At 46.1% G+C, this 15143-nt stretch overlaps 1 protein-coding gene across 1 annotated transcript; it reads left to right on the top strand.

Moving 5' to 3' along the window:
• Positions 1 to 9872: 9872 nt before the first annotated feature.
• Positions 9873 to 14589, top strand: LOC118522237 (major histocompatibility complex class I-related protein 1). The gene is given in 7 exon segments (XM_036071122.2): positions 9873 to 10098; positions 10101 to 10155; positions 11482 to 11485; positions 14239 to 14261; positions 14263 to 14317; positions 14319 to 14464; positions 14466 to 14589. Coding segments are annotated over 7 exon segments (633 nt in total).
• Positions 14590 to 15143: the final 554 nt, after the last annotated feature.

Genomic DNA, 15143 nt, shown 5'->3' with positions numbered 1-15143 from the left:
GGTGTAGACTTTTGATATCATCTACCTTGTGAGGGGTAGAAGCCATTCTGGAAGTACCCTCTTGGTAACTTCCTCACTTTCCTTCTGAGCATTGCTACCCTTCTTTTCTGCTCATCTCCTTTCCTTTCCTTTTGTTTCTCTTTACTAGCTTAGTGTATCTCAGGGGTTGGGGATGTGGTCAGAATTTCAGGGGCACTGAATAGTGGAGGAGATCCACTGCTCAGGTTTATTTCTGTTTTTTTTTTTCTTCTCAACATAAGCCCTACCTGTCACAAAAGATCCCAGAAAGATAAAACCATGGTTCTGGACTTGTTTACTGGGTATAAAGATATATCAACTGAGTAGGAGGAATTTTTTATTTTTTACGGTATCCATGTCATTGGAAAAGCAGATGCCTTTTGTTGTCCAAAATACATAAGAAGGCCCACGGGCTGGAAGCACCAGGCTTCTCTGTCTTAAGCAACTTCTCCCCCAGCAAGGGGCTGGTACTCCTGAGTGGTTTGGCAGGCAGTCTAGAACTCAGTCTGGGCCACCACCATAGGTGGTGACTCATGTACTTGACAGTCAAGAGCTCTTTCGAATCATCTGTGTATTAATTCCGTTGATGAGCTACTATATGCAAAGCACTTTTGGAGATAACGACAGTGAGTAAGACAGACATAGTTCCTGCTTCTACAAAAATTTAATCCAGAAAAGTCCCACCATTCAAGTCAGAAATGGGAAAGACTAGGGGTGAAGATAAGAGACAAATGATGGAAAGAGGAAAGGAGGAAGGAGGAAACAGATGATATTTCTAGAAGCTCAAAGCTTATATATCATCTACATTTGATTGTCAAAGAACTCTCCAGTAATATGACCATAATATCTACCCTACACATAATCTTTCATGTGATAGTCTCACTAACCCTTTGTAGTAGGCTAAGAAAATATCCCCATTTCAAGATAAGGAAATGCAGGCCTAGAGTAGGGAGGCCGACTCAGCTCACATAATGAACAGAGTCCAAAGTAGACACAGGTCCTTGAGCCCGTAGTCCCAGGCTTTACCACAATGTCATAGCACCTTCGGATGTGGATATTTGGCACGTTGATCATTGGTAGAATTTGAAATAAAACCAGTCAGCTATAAAGGACAGGAAAGATCGCTTTGTGCTGGTTATTCTCCTTTTGACTCCTTAGACTCCAATGTTTCTTTGTCCTGTCTTGTGCCCTGGGAAGCTGACTGCCACAGACTGCATCACCTAGCTGCTCTTGCAGGCTGATGTCTGGTTGGGTTCCCCCCATGGGAGGCACTGAGAGGAGAGAGATCAGAGAGCAGAGAGGAAAGAGAGGTTGGAGTATGTCCTTCTTCCTCCTTGCCCTCATTCTGCAATGCGTCTGGTAGTAGCTGTGTCCCTCTGCTGTAGAGTTTTCCCTGAATAGTCCCTTCTTCATGGTTCTAGGTCCCGCTGAGCCTCAGTAACGCTATTTGCTACTCATCTCCGCGAATCTAGGGGCAGTCACAGGCTTTCCATGATTGCTAACTTCTGCATGCCCCATCATCCCTCATTTATTCCCCTAACCTTGCCCATACATATGCAGAGAGTCCCTTCCTTCAGGTCTCTTCACGTGACTCACCTGGAGTGAAGGCTGTTTCCTGCCAGAACCCTGACTGAGCATTCTTGAGCACTGAGGGATGCTGACAAAGAAGGGAGGCAGGGTTATGAAAAAGACTTGGTCTGCTTGTTATTTGTGTCTAATGCGGGCCCTGAGTAGGGGCTTCTAGATGGGGAAATACAGAGAGGAGATACCAGAGTGTTTGGGGTCAAGAAATGTCAAGATAACTCCAATGTCCCTTCCAGTGTATTGCTTTCATTGAGTCCACAGTCTGCGGTAGACTGCTCTTCCTCTGTAGTCCTATGGTGCCTGTCCACAGTTCTACAGTTTCTATTTGCAAAACTCTTCCCTTAAAGGCAGGGAGAGATCTCCTCACTTGCCTCTTCTTTATTTCCCAGGCACTACCTAGGGACCAATAGGTACTTGATAAATGCTTCCTGAGTGAATTTTTGTTCAAAGGTAGTGTCCCTAAGAAACTGAAGTTATCCGACTATGATGAGCCATATAGAATCTGGGCACAATAATGACTACAAAATTGCACCTGTGGCTTACCGTAGTTGTAGAATTTGTCTGAAAAAAAAAAAAAATATATATATACATATGTTTCACACTTTACAACTCATCTTGTTCTTCACCTCAGCCTATGTGAACTTGTGACCTGGTGTGAGGGGGACATATATGAGATCTCTCTTGCACAGCCATGTGTGGTTTGTGTGTTTAATCTTGAAATAACCAAGGTCAGTCTCTCGTTATTACAATTCTATGGTTGTATCAATCTGCTTCACAAATGGTTGAATCCTTCACAGACAAGGACTGATGACGGATAAGCCCCCTAAGTTGCCAACCAGCCTAGTGTTAAAAGGCAGACTTGGAGATTATCTGCTTAGAAATGGCCTAGAGTTCAAAGAGTTAACATGAGAAAATGTGGGCCTTTGCTATAGACTTTATTAGACTTTAGTCTGTTTCCATGGAGCTGTTGCCAAGGTACGTGCAACCGAAATTTCTCTAAGACAATATTCCACTCCCCTAAGGCCCTCTTCTTCTTGGTTGACATTGAATCTATCTAAATGAAATTCAACTCATTTGTAGCTTTTTCTTCTGACTAGTTGGAATATCTGCCTATTCTTTCTTAAAGCCCATTGACCTCAATCCTCTTACCCCAGGGGGTTACCAAGAATTGGAGAGAGGAGGCCTAAGGTAAAGATGAAGTATGTGGCTCCTTATACACTAGTTTTGTGAAACCCAAATTGAGACAGATGACAAAGGACATTCTTTCTAATGTCCGAATTTATATTTATTCTGGAAAACCTTTCAAGAGTATGCATATCAAATCACATTTTGTTACAATTTCAATGAATCATGTAAAAAGAATAAAATTCCTAAATTAGAATTCTCCTGGAAAATATGAGACATATGGTCATCATTGTATATAGAGAATACTAAGAAAAAAACCTACCAGAGCTCATTCATTCATTCTCTAAAACTCTACATGGCCGTACTGTGTTCTCCTTCTTATTCCCCAAACTCATGGAGTGTGCACCCTCCCGGAAGACTTGGGCTTGCTGTTCTCTCTGGAAGGTTCCTCTTCCATGGCTCACTTCCGCCCTGTATCCAAATTTCTTTTCAAATGACACCTGCTCAGAGAGGCCTTTCCTGGTCCCTCTATCTAAAAGATCAGCTCTCTTCACACTGTTTACTTTCTCTGCTTTACTTTCCTTCACACACTTTGTCACTACTTAATCTTGTTTAAGATATATTTATCTATTGCCAGTCGTCCTCATAGAAATTAGCTCAGAGAAAGGGACTTTGATGTGTTCGTTGCTGTGTCCCTAGCAGCTAGGACTGTGTCTACTGGAAATTCAGAAGAGAATAAAATTTATAGGGGCGCCTGGGTGGCTCAGTCAGTTAAGTGTCTGCCTTCAGCTCAGGTCATGATCCCAGGGTCCTGGGATCGAGTCCCACATCGAGTCCCACATCGGGCTCCTTGCTTAGCAGGGAGCCTGCTTCTTCCTCTCCCTCTGCCTGCTGCTTCCCCTGCTTGTGCTCACTCTCTCTCTCTCTTTCAAATAAATAAATAAAATCTTAAAAAAAAGAATAAAATTTATATGAAATAAGACCTCGGTAACCTCCAAAAAAGGTAGCCTCAAAAGAGTAGCTAAAAAATTCAAATTGTCACATTCAGCACACACAGGACTATAAGTTCCTGTAGTTAGATGAGTGGTTAGGAGAGAGACTAGCAGTTCTTGTTGGGGAAAGAAGCATCCACATGACTGCATGGTTTGAGAAGCGTCCAAAGATCCTTACAACTAAAAATATCACCATCCCCTTCTTCTCCTCATTCCCACAATGCCTGAAATTCCAAAGAGTAGTTCCCAGAAATCATAATCATTTTGATTGTATTAAGGCATTGGGCCATTTGGGAGAGCCAATGAATAATAATCAGAATTGTGATGACCTGGTTATCCAATTAGGATGCACAGCCACTTGGAAGATCTGGAGCCTGGGCCCCCAGGGACTGGGAAATCAGGGACAATGAGTCATTGTGACACAAGGGGGCGGGAGAGAGCAGGAACGACTGGGCGAGGAGAAGACTGGAACAGAATCTGGGTTGGGGAAGTGCCCCTACGTTAGGGCCAGTTGGGTCACGTAAGGTGGAGAGACTTCACATACGAGAGATCAAGAGTGTGATTCCTGGCTCCTCCACTTACGGATTCTAGGGATGATCTTAGGCAATTTTCCTCACCTCTCTGCACCTATTTTTGTCTGCGAGATGGGAATTATAAGACCTACCTCAAAGGGGTGCTGTGAGGAATAAATGAGACTCCTATTTATCGAGGACTTAGCATGGTACCCAACACAGGGCACATACTCAATAAATAAATTGCCGTTCTGATGGTTATGTTTCAGATCCTGCTGCCCTTCATTGCTCATTGGAGGCCCAACTTCACGGAAAGTTTGCCACCTCCTTCTTGGGGCGTTTCTGGATTCCTTCATATGAGAACAGGGTCTCTCTCTGCTGAGCTGGGGGAGCACTCCGTCGGTCCTTCCTTCATAGCACTTACTGCCTGCTGCCATGGATTTATTTATGCATTGTATTTATTTATGTTACATGCTTTAGTTCTCCAATAATACTATCACTTCCTGGACAAAAGAACTAGTATCTGATTTATTTTACTGTTCCTGACATTGCCTCACAACTCCTTGTACATCACAGATACCCAATAAATATAAATTGCCCCATGGATGAATATCTGTAAACACTTTGTCAATTATTTTATGATCCAGTGATTTTTTTTCTTTTTTTTTTTAGAGATTTTATTTATTTATTTGACAGAGACAGAGACATCGAGAGCAGGAACATAAGCAGGGGGAGTGGGAGAGGGAGAAGCAGACTCCACGGAGCCGGGACTACGATGTGGGACTCGATCCCAGGACTCTGGGATCAGACCTGAGCCGAAGGCAGACGCTTAACGACTGAGCCACCCAGGTGCCCTATGATCCAGTGATTTTTCACAGTCTTTTGTAAAAATGGCCTAACCAGGTCATCTACAGGTTAAAGGGGACATAATTTAAAATGTGCAGTAACCACTGCCTCTGGTCTGGGGCTATTTGGTTGTGTTGTTCAGGCTTTCCAGCAATGTCTACCAGAGGCTGCTGGGAAAGGGCAGCAAATGTCCTTTAAGAGGCAGTTGGACTGGCCTGGACAGAAGACTATATTCTGAATTGCCGATTGCTGTTCAGTAAGTGAGTTGATGCTGATAATCTGTTCATGAAAAGGGAGAGAAAAATCTAATTTCATAATTACTGGAGCAAGAAGAGAGAATCAAAAGCTTAAACTGAATTTATGAAATAAAAAATGGTCAGAGATAGGTTTCTTCAAATAATTCAACCTGCATAATTATACCAGAAATCTGATCATCTGGGCCACATATTGATAGGATAGAAAGCATCCTAAGGACTAATGTACCAAGAGAGAAAGGGTACCGTGGACTTTCCCCTCTCTTCTCTGTGCTAAGTTACTGACTTCACATCCGTCAACCAACTTCCCATCACGGCTGAGGTAGCATTTTGGAAGCCCAACTCAGGAGCGAGCGTGACTTGTACTTGTGGACACAGCAGATGGGTAAGTGGGCCCATGGCGAACCGAGGGGACGGGACCGTGATGCCCCTGGAGCAGAGCCACGCTGCAGCTGTGCGAGGGGAGATGAGCAGACGACCGGCAGATGGAGGCCAGCCTTCAGGGGCAGAGCAGCCTTTGAAGTCAGGGCTGGCTGGTGCAGACAAACTGCTCTGAAATCAGGAACTGGATTGAGATCGAGGTTGGCAAAAGGACATCACACTGTACTTGCACAGTATTGTCAACAGACCATGTTTCTATTTCCTTCTTATAAACTCCAGACAATGCAGATTTTTATGAGGTTATATTTTGGTAAGAAAGTGACATTAGGGACGCCTGGGTGGCTCAGTCCATTAAGCGCCTGCCTTTGGCTCAGGTCACGATCCCAGGGTCCTGGGATCGAGTCCCGCATCGGGCTCCCTGCTCCGTGGGGAGTCTGCTTCTCCCTCTGCCTGCCGCTCTCCTTGCTTGTGCTCGCTCGTGCTCACTCTCTCTCTCTCTCTCTGACAAATAAATAAATAAAATCTTTTTAGAAAAATAAAAAAAAGAAAGTGAAATTATAGGAATTGTAAATAATATGTGTGGAGATGATGTGGGACATAGACAAAATCCTCCCATTGAGCAGTAATGCCCCAACTTGTTAATACTTTGGGGATTTGATTTTTTTTTTTTTTTTTTGCTTGTTGGCATGTCCTAGGCATGTAGACCCCAGATGTCATAAGAAGAACCCCACCCAGATTCCAAGGGAAATTCTATACCAATCCAGCTTCGCTCAGAAACACAGTCTCTTTTTAAATCCCTTCTTCCTTCTCCTCTCCCATTCTTTGCCTGGAATTTTATTTCTGTGAGGTTTTTTTCCTATGAATAAGTGTGGAAGCAATTCCTACCTATTTCTTTCCCCCTCATTCCCTCAGCTCCAGTCACGGGTCTTCTTGCTGCTCCTGGACCATGCCAGGTTCGTCCTTTCCTCCAGGTCTTTGTACAGTCCCCCTGCTGGACTGGTGTCCCCAGATACCTGGCTGGCTCCCTCATTCCCAGCAGGCACTTGCCCTGAAGTCTCCTTCTTGGGGAGGCCTTTCTTAAGCATTGCTGTTTTAAACTGCATTGCTTCATCCTTTTTGCAGCTTTATTTTTCTCCATTGCACTTTCCAAAAGACATGATGTATATTTCCTGTATTTTGTGTTGTCTGTCTTGCTCCCCGCCATCTACTAGGGTGTAGGCTCCACAAGGGCAGACATTTGTACCTGTTTGGTCTGCTGTGTGCTCAGGGCCTAGAACAGTGCCTGGCACGGAGGAAGCACTCGTATGTTTGTTGAATACACAGATGGATACCAAGAAGGTGTGAGAACTAATGTTCATGACTTGTTCTTCCTTCTGCCTCCCTCTCCGAACAGTTGGGTATCTGCAGAGTCGCCACAAAACCTTTCCAGATGTGGAGAAATGGAAGAGTTTCAAAATTGGTCGCAGATTCAAGCATATACACCTTTTGCAGATTCCAGACTAGGTGTAAATGAGATTTCAGCTCTGCTCCCCATTCGCCAGCCTGCACTTTCTGAAAAGTATTTTGAAAAGTATACATTCCAGGTTAAATAGATTCATATTCATTTCAGCATCTTTCAAAGCAGAGAAATCAAAAGCTTCGCCAACAACTTAATTCACAAATATTTACGAAGCTCCTACCATGTGCCAAGCTCCCTGCGGCAGGCCTTGGCAGGAACCACAAAGGAAAGAAGCAAAGTCCCAGTCCTCAAGTGCCTTAGGATTGAGAATGGAGTAGAAGGTAAACAAAGATGAAGAGAATAGAAGGCAGAATATGATAACTACTGATTTGGGGGTAGTATTTGTACTGCTGCTTCAATCTCTGGCTCTTAGTTATAGAAGAACCAACACTTCCATGATGAGAGACTCTTATGCTCAACTGGAGAGCCTTCTGCTGGGTTGCTTCCTCATCCCAACGCTTATCCCCCCAACCCCCCAGCCCCAGGAAGGAAAAAGGGGAAGAAAAAGCTGAAAGCAATGAAAAGGGGCCTTGAAGCCTTACGTTCTGCCCAGGCCTGGGGAAGACCGGACTCTTCCATCTTGCTCAGTGCTGCAGCTGATATGCAGAACCCATTCCATGTGGAGGGGCCCACAGGGCTGGGTGCATACTCTGAACCCGGCCAAGCTGCCCACACCCCAGCTAGAGGAGCAGGGAGAAAGGAGAGGAGAGTTCTGCTTTTATAGAACCTGGCGCAATCAGGCGGAAGGGGCCCTGGCTGGACCTGGTTCAGTCTCAGGGCCTCCTGTCTTCCTTTGAAGTTAAGGTAATGGTAGCCTGGCCTTGCGGTGGCCCGTTCTCAAAGACAGTCTCCATGTAATGAATGCTTTCAGAAACAGTTTTAGAGAAAAGGGAAGTATAGACAGACTTGCATGCACCAAAGCCGACCCAACTGTTTTGTGAATGATTTTTTTTAATTTGATATTTTTTTCTTAAATATATATTTATAAATAAAGGGGAAGGAGTCAACATCATTAAGTAGTATTGAGCCTGGGGAATGGGAGCCTGATGTAGTCCAAGGTTCCCTGCTGTGGCAAGGGCCACATGGGAAAAAAAGATCTGAGTGCTAGGGGAGTTCCCAAAGGGACAAGAGCATTTGGCTGGGCGATCTGGAAACACTGTGGAGAGGTGGTGTCTAGTACAGTCCTTAGGCCAGAGAAGTCCCTGGACATGGATGTGACCCCACATGGTAGATGGCCCCACTCACCCACAGCCTTCCCTATGGAGCAAGGAAAAGCACCGTGCTTTTAAAACACTTTTTTTAAGGAGGCTGTGTCCTTAGGTGGGTTCTCTGACTGATCTGGTGTGTGTGTGTGTGTGTGTGTGTGGTGTGTGTATGTGTGTGTGTGTGGTGTGTGTGTGTGTGTGCGCGCCTGCACAGGGTCGGGTAGGAGCCCTCATTTACCCACGTAGAGCCTTCATTCACAAAACAAGGGCGTGGGTTATCGGGGTTATCAAGCCCTCTGACAGCACCCTGGGGGACCAATGAGTGGTCCCGGGCACTTCCCCACCCCAAGTCCAGAGCAGGGCTCTCTACTTCACTTACAAGTTGAGATTACCTGTAAAATTGTATCCTGAGGTTTCCAAACCAGGACAAAAAAGGCTCCAGGTCTTGGGCTGGAGCTCTTAGGTCCTTTCCAGGCTCCAGTTCCTGGGGTTCTGTGATTACGTAAAATGAAGCAGCAGCTAGGTCCCCGGAGGAATGCAGCAGAACACAGACCACTGATGTGGGTTGCCATTGTCCGTGACTCTAAATATCTTCCCTCTCTACCTCCCTTCCAGGGACTCACTCGCTGACATATTTTCGCCTGGGCATTTCAGATCCCAGCCATGGGATCACTGAATCTCTTTCTCATCCCATCATTGCATATGAGTGTCTCTTGGCAGGAGGAGCCGTGGGCTCTGTGGACGGTGGAGAACCCCTTGCCTGGTCCCTGGGAGAGGTACATTCAGCTGCCGAGGGGCTGGGGCTGGCGCATCTGTAGTCACCGCGATCACTCAGGTGGGGAAAGCAGCCCTCATTTTTGCCCTCACCAGCCCCCATTCCTGCAGAGAGGTCCTTGGGCTGACAGTGAACATGAGCAGTTGCTGAGTTACACTCTTTTGGCAAAGCCTGGACAATCTGGTCGATCGTGTTCAGTGTCTGCCATCTGCCCGAAGCATCTTCCAAATCCTCTCTTCCTCGGGAGCCCTTTGTCCTTTGCCCCCCATATCCTGATGCCACCCCCATTCAGGCTTCTAACCTGTATCTTCTCCTTTCTCATTCTAAATTTGGCCATTCTGTGTCTCATTTCCTGGTGGCCAGGCTTAGTGAGCCACTTGCTTATGCACAATGGCTTACTACATTAACTTTCCCAGGATATTTCTGGCTCTTGCATATCTTCCTCTCCTTTATTGCATTATAAAATTTATAATTGATCGTTCCTATTATCGAATAATTCCCCAAGGCAAAAATTATCATGTTCCTACGGCATGCAAATGTCTGTTGCTAGGTGGGTTATGTCATAGGAACCTCCCGGAGGCATGCCTGTGGGATGATGTATTCGGGGGCAGAGGATGCATGGCCCCAGTCATCCACTGGATGCCCACCTTTATGTCTCTGTCTAACCCCCTTCCTGACCCACATGTATGAGCCAGGGTTTCACACTTACCAGAGGATGACGGGCTAGGAGTTGCTAGAGGATAGAAGCACCACATTTGTCCAGCATGCTTATGATGGACAAGATTTCATTATCTTAAATAAAGATACCATTTTCTGGATGGCTACAGATAATATGGCTCATGTCACCAAGTGGGCATGGGAGACCAATTGGCATGAGTTACGATATCAAAAGAACTAGCTGGAAGGAGACGTATTACCTCATTAAAGAGGTTCCTGGAGTATGGGGAAGCTACTTACAAGGACAGGTAAAGAAAAGGGAGAACACCAGGTCCCCAGAGCCCTTGGTTTTATATAGAACTTCCTCTAATCTAGGTTATAGTCACCCTATTCTGAAATCCATCTTGTGAGTTGCACTATGGTGATCTGAAACTCCCCGTGAAAACTTCCCTTAGTTATTTTTTATCAGCATCTGGACAAGATTCAGCAATTCCACCTGTCTTGATGGTGGAGTACCTTCAGGGACACCTCTTTTTTGGGGTATCCATTGAGACCAGTCCTTCCATCTCCTGTCAATGATAAGCTGGGAAATACTTTGGGAGGTGGAGCAATCCTCATTTACCAAGGGCTCACACAATACCAGTATGAGTGAAAATCTGGTCTTACAAAGAAGACAAATGGAGAGTCTGTGCTTTACTAACGGATTTATGTTAAGATTTCTTTCAGGAAAAAGCTCATCAAAGATGAGACTCAATCAGTCCACTTTTAGTTAATGCAGACTTTTCACTTATAATCTTATTATTTAAAAAAATTCTTATTATTTAAAATGCATTTCTGTCTGTAGCATGCTCTGGGTAACTCCTGGACACAATGCGCCTCTTCCCACTGCAGTTATCTTTAATGGTGGGACTTTCCAGAGCTGCGGTGGGCCTTGGGAAGACATCTGGGTCACAGTTACGAATGTGGACTCTCTGTCTAAGGGTATCGGCTTTGGAGGCAGATGACTAGAGTTGGAACTTCAACCCTTCCACTCATTGGCTGACTGAGCCATCTGGATTGCAATGGTTGCAGGTAATAGAAACCTACTCAGACTGGCTTAGACACAAAGAAGGAAGCTATTTGGAAGGCAGGAATCAGGGCAGTGTGAGGACCCAAGGAATTTAAACCAAGATTCAAATGAGGAGGGGATACAGCCGTCAGCATAAAGTTCAGAGATGCCTTCAGCCCTTCACCATGCCAGAAGAATGAGCTTCCCTCTCCCCGCTCTGGTTACAAAACTTCTTTTTACATAGGAGAACTGTGGTTGGTCTGAACTGCATCACAGGCCACCCCTCGGACTCATTGCTGTGACCATTCGGAAGAGTGTCTAAGATCGGCTGTGGGTAACAGAGTCCTGGTAAGAAATAGGTGACGCACTCAACGTGATTTAGCCAAGGAGAATTCAATCACAGGATTATTCACAGAGAGACCATCAGGATTGAGGAAACCCAAAGTCAGGTACCCAGAGGCGTGCAGCAGAAGGAAGCCGTTACATCCCCAAATCTGAAGGGGCAGGTGAAGGCAGGGGCCCTTGAAGAAGCGCCTTCTAGCAAGTCCTGTGCCTTTGGAGAAACACAGCCACTGGCAGACCGCAGTGAGGTGCTTGGAGAACGGGTCCCTGAGAACCCCAACCTTTCTCTCCTCCGGCTTTCTGACATTTGCTGAGGATGTTCCTCCTAGCAAGCGGCCAGACCTGGCCAGGCCAGGGAGCCCTGGAGGGGCAGTCTGAGGGGCACAACCTTCCAGGGCACAATACAGAGCAGAAGCTGGGTCTGGGGGCTAGCAATGAGAGAGTAACCAGTGCACGATGGACTGTGTTTGGGTTCCAGGATTAAGATTGGTGCTTCTCGGGGCGCCTGGGTGGCTCAGTTGGTTAAGCGACTGCCTTCGGCTCAGGTCATGATCCTGGAGTCCCTGGATCGAGTCCCGCATCGGGCTCCCTGCTCGGCAGGGAGTCTGCTTCTCCCTCTGACCCTCCCCCCTCTCATGTGCTCACTCTCTCTCATTCTCTCTCTCTCAAATAAATAAATAAAATCTTTAAACAAAAAAAAAAAAAAAAGATTTAAAGATTGGTGCTTCTCAACAGAAGCACACATTGGAGTCAGGAGAACTGATTTTCCAATGTATGTTATGTGTTTGTCAGGAGCAGGGGTTCCTCTTATCAGAAAAAAGTGGAGCTCGTAGATGCTAAGGCGGCAAAGCAGTAATCTTGAGTAAAAGAAACAGTTGTGATAATGCCTACATCCCAGACATTGGTGTGAAAAATGTGCATGAAGGCACTTTGTACAGATATTTCTCTGCTTACACATTACATCTCATTATTGTTGCCAGGCTGAAGAAGTTCTGACAGCTTGGGATCTGGCTGAAATCTGTGGCCAGTTTGGGGTTGTACTGGGCCCTCAGTCACTGAGACATTGTAGGCCAAGGCTAGGTGCGAAGAGGGGCCCTAGGGGTCTCCACTTCCAGATCCTGATGAGTGGCATAGCCTTGGACTGCAAACAAAGAGAACCCTTAGTTGCCTGGCCTCCTGCTCTCAGGGAAGGGAGGGAAACTGGGGAGATGGTAGGAAAACTGGAACAGAGTTGCTATCAGTTGGGATTTTAGGGTTAATACTAATCCTGTTGGTTCCCTCTGGGGCGAGGAGCTCTTTGGAAAGAAAGGGGAGAACCTGGACTCCCGGGTTGTGTGGGAAGAGTATGGGAAGAATGGCTTCAGTGTATCTGCTCCCCCTCCCATTAGGACCATGAGTGTCGTAATAGGCTCTCAACCCTTTGGTCAAAATCCATTCCTAGAAAAATATCTAGGAACGATTTCTTCCAGGCACTGTCAAAAAGCAGTATCTCTCCTTGTGGCATTCATATTTTATTTTTCATGTTGGGAAGCCTTTTTCTCCTGTGAAATTTCATGCCTCAGGAAAAATAGAAAGAAGGTGTTGTTGAGGTAAAGCTCTTCCCTGTATCCGAGGGCCAGATAGCAAGGTGTGTGTGTGTGTGGGGGGGGTGTATGAAAAGGCGAGGCCTCCAGACGAGCAGGAGGCAGCCCTTCCAAGAGCCGTCTGTACGGCTCACATCTGGATGGGACCCAATTCAGAGGGAATATTAAGGACAGCACCATCTGGAAAATTAGCAGAAGAGTCAAGAGGAAGCAAGGCCCCCAAATAGACAGTTTTTTGTTGTCACTACTGGAGCCCCTTTGTGATATGAATTTCTGGAATTCCTTCGAGGGCATAACCACAACATGATCTATTGATTACATATGTTCGTTTCGGATGACAGTCACTGTTTTAGTCCATTTGGCTGTATAACAAAACACCATAGGCTGGGGAAACTTATCAACAATAGAAATGTATTTCTCACAGATCTGGAGACTGCAAGTCTGAGATGAGGGTGTCAGTGTGGTCGGATGGGGGCCCTGTTCTCAGTTGCAGACTGTGGGCTTCTGATGGCATCCTCACATGATAGAACTGGGCCAGGGATCTCTCAGAGCCTCTTCTGTAAGGCCCTAAGCCCATTCATGAGGGTTCCACTGGCATGACTTTTTTTTTTTAAGATTTTATTTTTATTTATTTGATACAGAGAGAGAGAGCACAAGTAGGCAGAGCGGCAGGCAGAGGGAGAGGGAGAAGCAGGCTTCCCACTGAGCAGAGAGCCCAACACGGGGCTCAATCCCAGGACCCTGGGATCATGACCTGAGCCGAAGGCAGACGCTTAACCGACTGAACCACCCAGGCGTCCCTCCACTGGCATGACTTAAGCACCTCCCAAAGTCCCCACCTACTAATACCATCACCCTTGCCGTTAGGGTTTCAACACGTGAACCTGGAGGGGACACAAACATTCAGACCATAGCAATCACGAAAGTGCCAGCCCCAGGACACCAGGCAGCTCAGAGCCAAAGCAGAGCCATGTTGGCTGTGATCTCTCTCTGCACTAGCACAGAATTGAGAGTAAGGAAGCCTGAGTTCTAATCTCCAGGCTTTTGCTGAATTACTCATCACAGTCACACATGTTGTAACTCAGTTTTCCTCTTCTGTGACTCATAAGAGTATTTCAAAGGTTAACAGTAAATGATCCTGACACACTTTCCAAACACTCAAAACTATGTGGCTTTTCCCCCGCTTAGAGGACAGAACATGGCTCAACTCCACATTCGTCATTCCCCAGCATGCTGCCCTGGTAGGAGGTACACAATAAATACGTTTGTTGTTGACGGACCTGGGCTCTGGGTCATTCTTGGTTTTAGATGTTTCCTGCAATAAAGAAAATAAATTGGGGGACCTAGTTGCCAAGTTCTAGTATCGTATGCTCTGTACCTACGATACTTGCACTGAACGTTATTTCTTCCTCCTTGAGCCCCCACCGGTCAGAGTAAATCACAACTTTTCCAAGGATTACAACTCCTTTCTGCAGAGTTCATGGCATTTACCACCCCCCCCCCAGAAATTTGCATGATCTGGTTGAAAAATGGGGAAGAAATTGTCCACGAAATAGTTTGTGGAGACATTCTTCCCACTGGGGATGGAACCTATCGGACATGGGTATCAGTTGAACTGGATCCTCAGAGCGGCGACCTCTACTCCTACCCAAGCAGACTGTGGCCTCTGCGTGGTTCTTCAAGTTCCCCAGGATAAGGACGGGTTGTGGCTGTCTGGGGAGCGAGAGGGAGGGAAAGGGCAGACCAGGAAACACTGTGTGCTTTTTTAAATCAGTGGTTCTCTTGCTCTTTGGCCTTAGAGCTCCTTTATTCTTAATTATTGAGGACACCAAAGAGCTTTTGTTTCTGTGGGATATATCTATTGCTATTTACTGTATTATAAATTAAACATTAAAAAGATGTTTAAGTACAAGAAAACACAAGCTCATATCTATTGACCGTCAGAGAGATGATGTCATCATGTGTCATGTAGCCTCCAGAAAACTCCACTGGGCACATGTGAGAGATGGAGATTAAAAGAAACAGGGAAATCATGACTTAGACCTCATGGACTCCCTGAAAGGGTCTTGAGGCCCCTGAGGCATTCACATCACACTTTGAGAACTGCCGTTCCTCTGTTTTCATTTATCATCCTACCCGGAGCTGTGAAGTGAGAAGTGTCAGTAAGATAAGTAGGGCTGGGCTTCCTGCTGATCACAGGGACAAGTCCCTAAAAGTTGACAGAGAAGGGAAGGAGGGCTTGTGGAGTTTTCCTCACTTACTGGCTTTCAGAACCAGAAACGGCTGAGGGTCCATTGTGGGAGGGGCTGGAGTTGGCGTCCTG

Source organism: Halichoerus grypus, chromosome 7, assembly GCF_964656455.1.
Source record: "Halichoerus grypus chromosome 7, mHalGry1.hap1.1, whole genome shotgun sequence".
Lineage (NCBI taxonomy): Eukaryota > Metazoa > Chordata > Mammalia > Carnivora > Phocidae > Halichoerus > Halichoerus grypus.
Note: the sequence above shows the minus strand (reverse complement) of the source record. Positions and strands in the feature narration are given on the sequence as shown.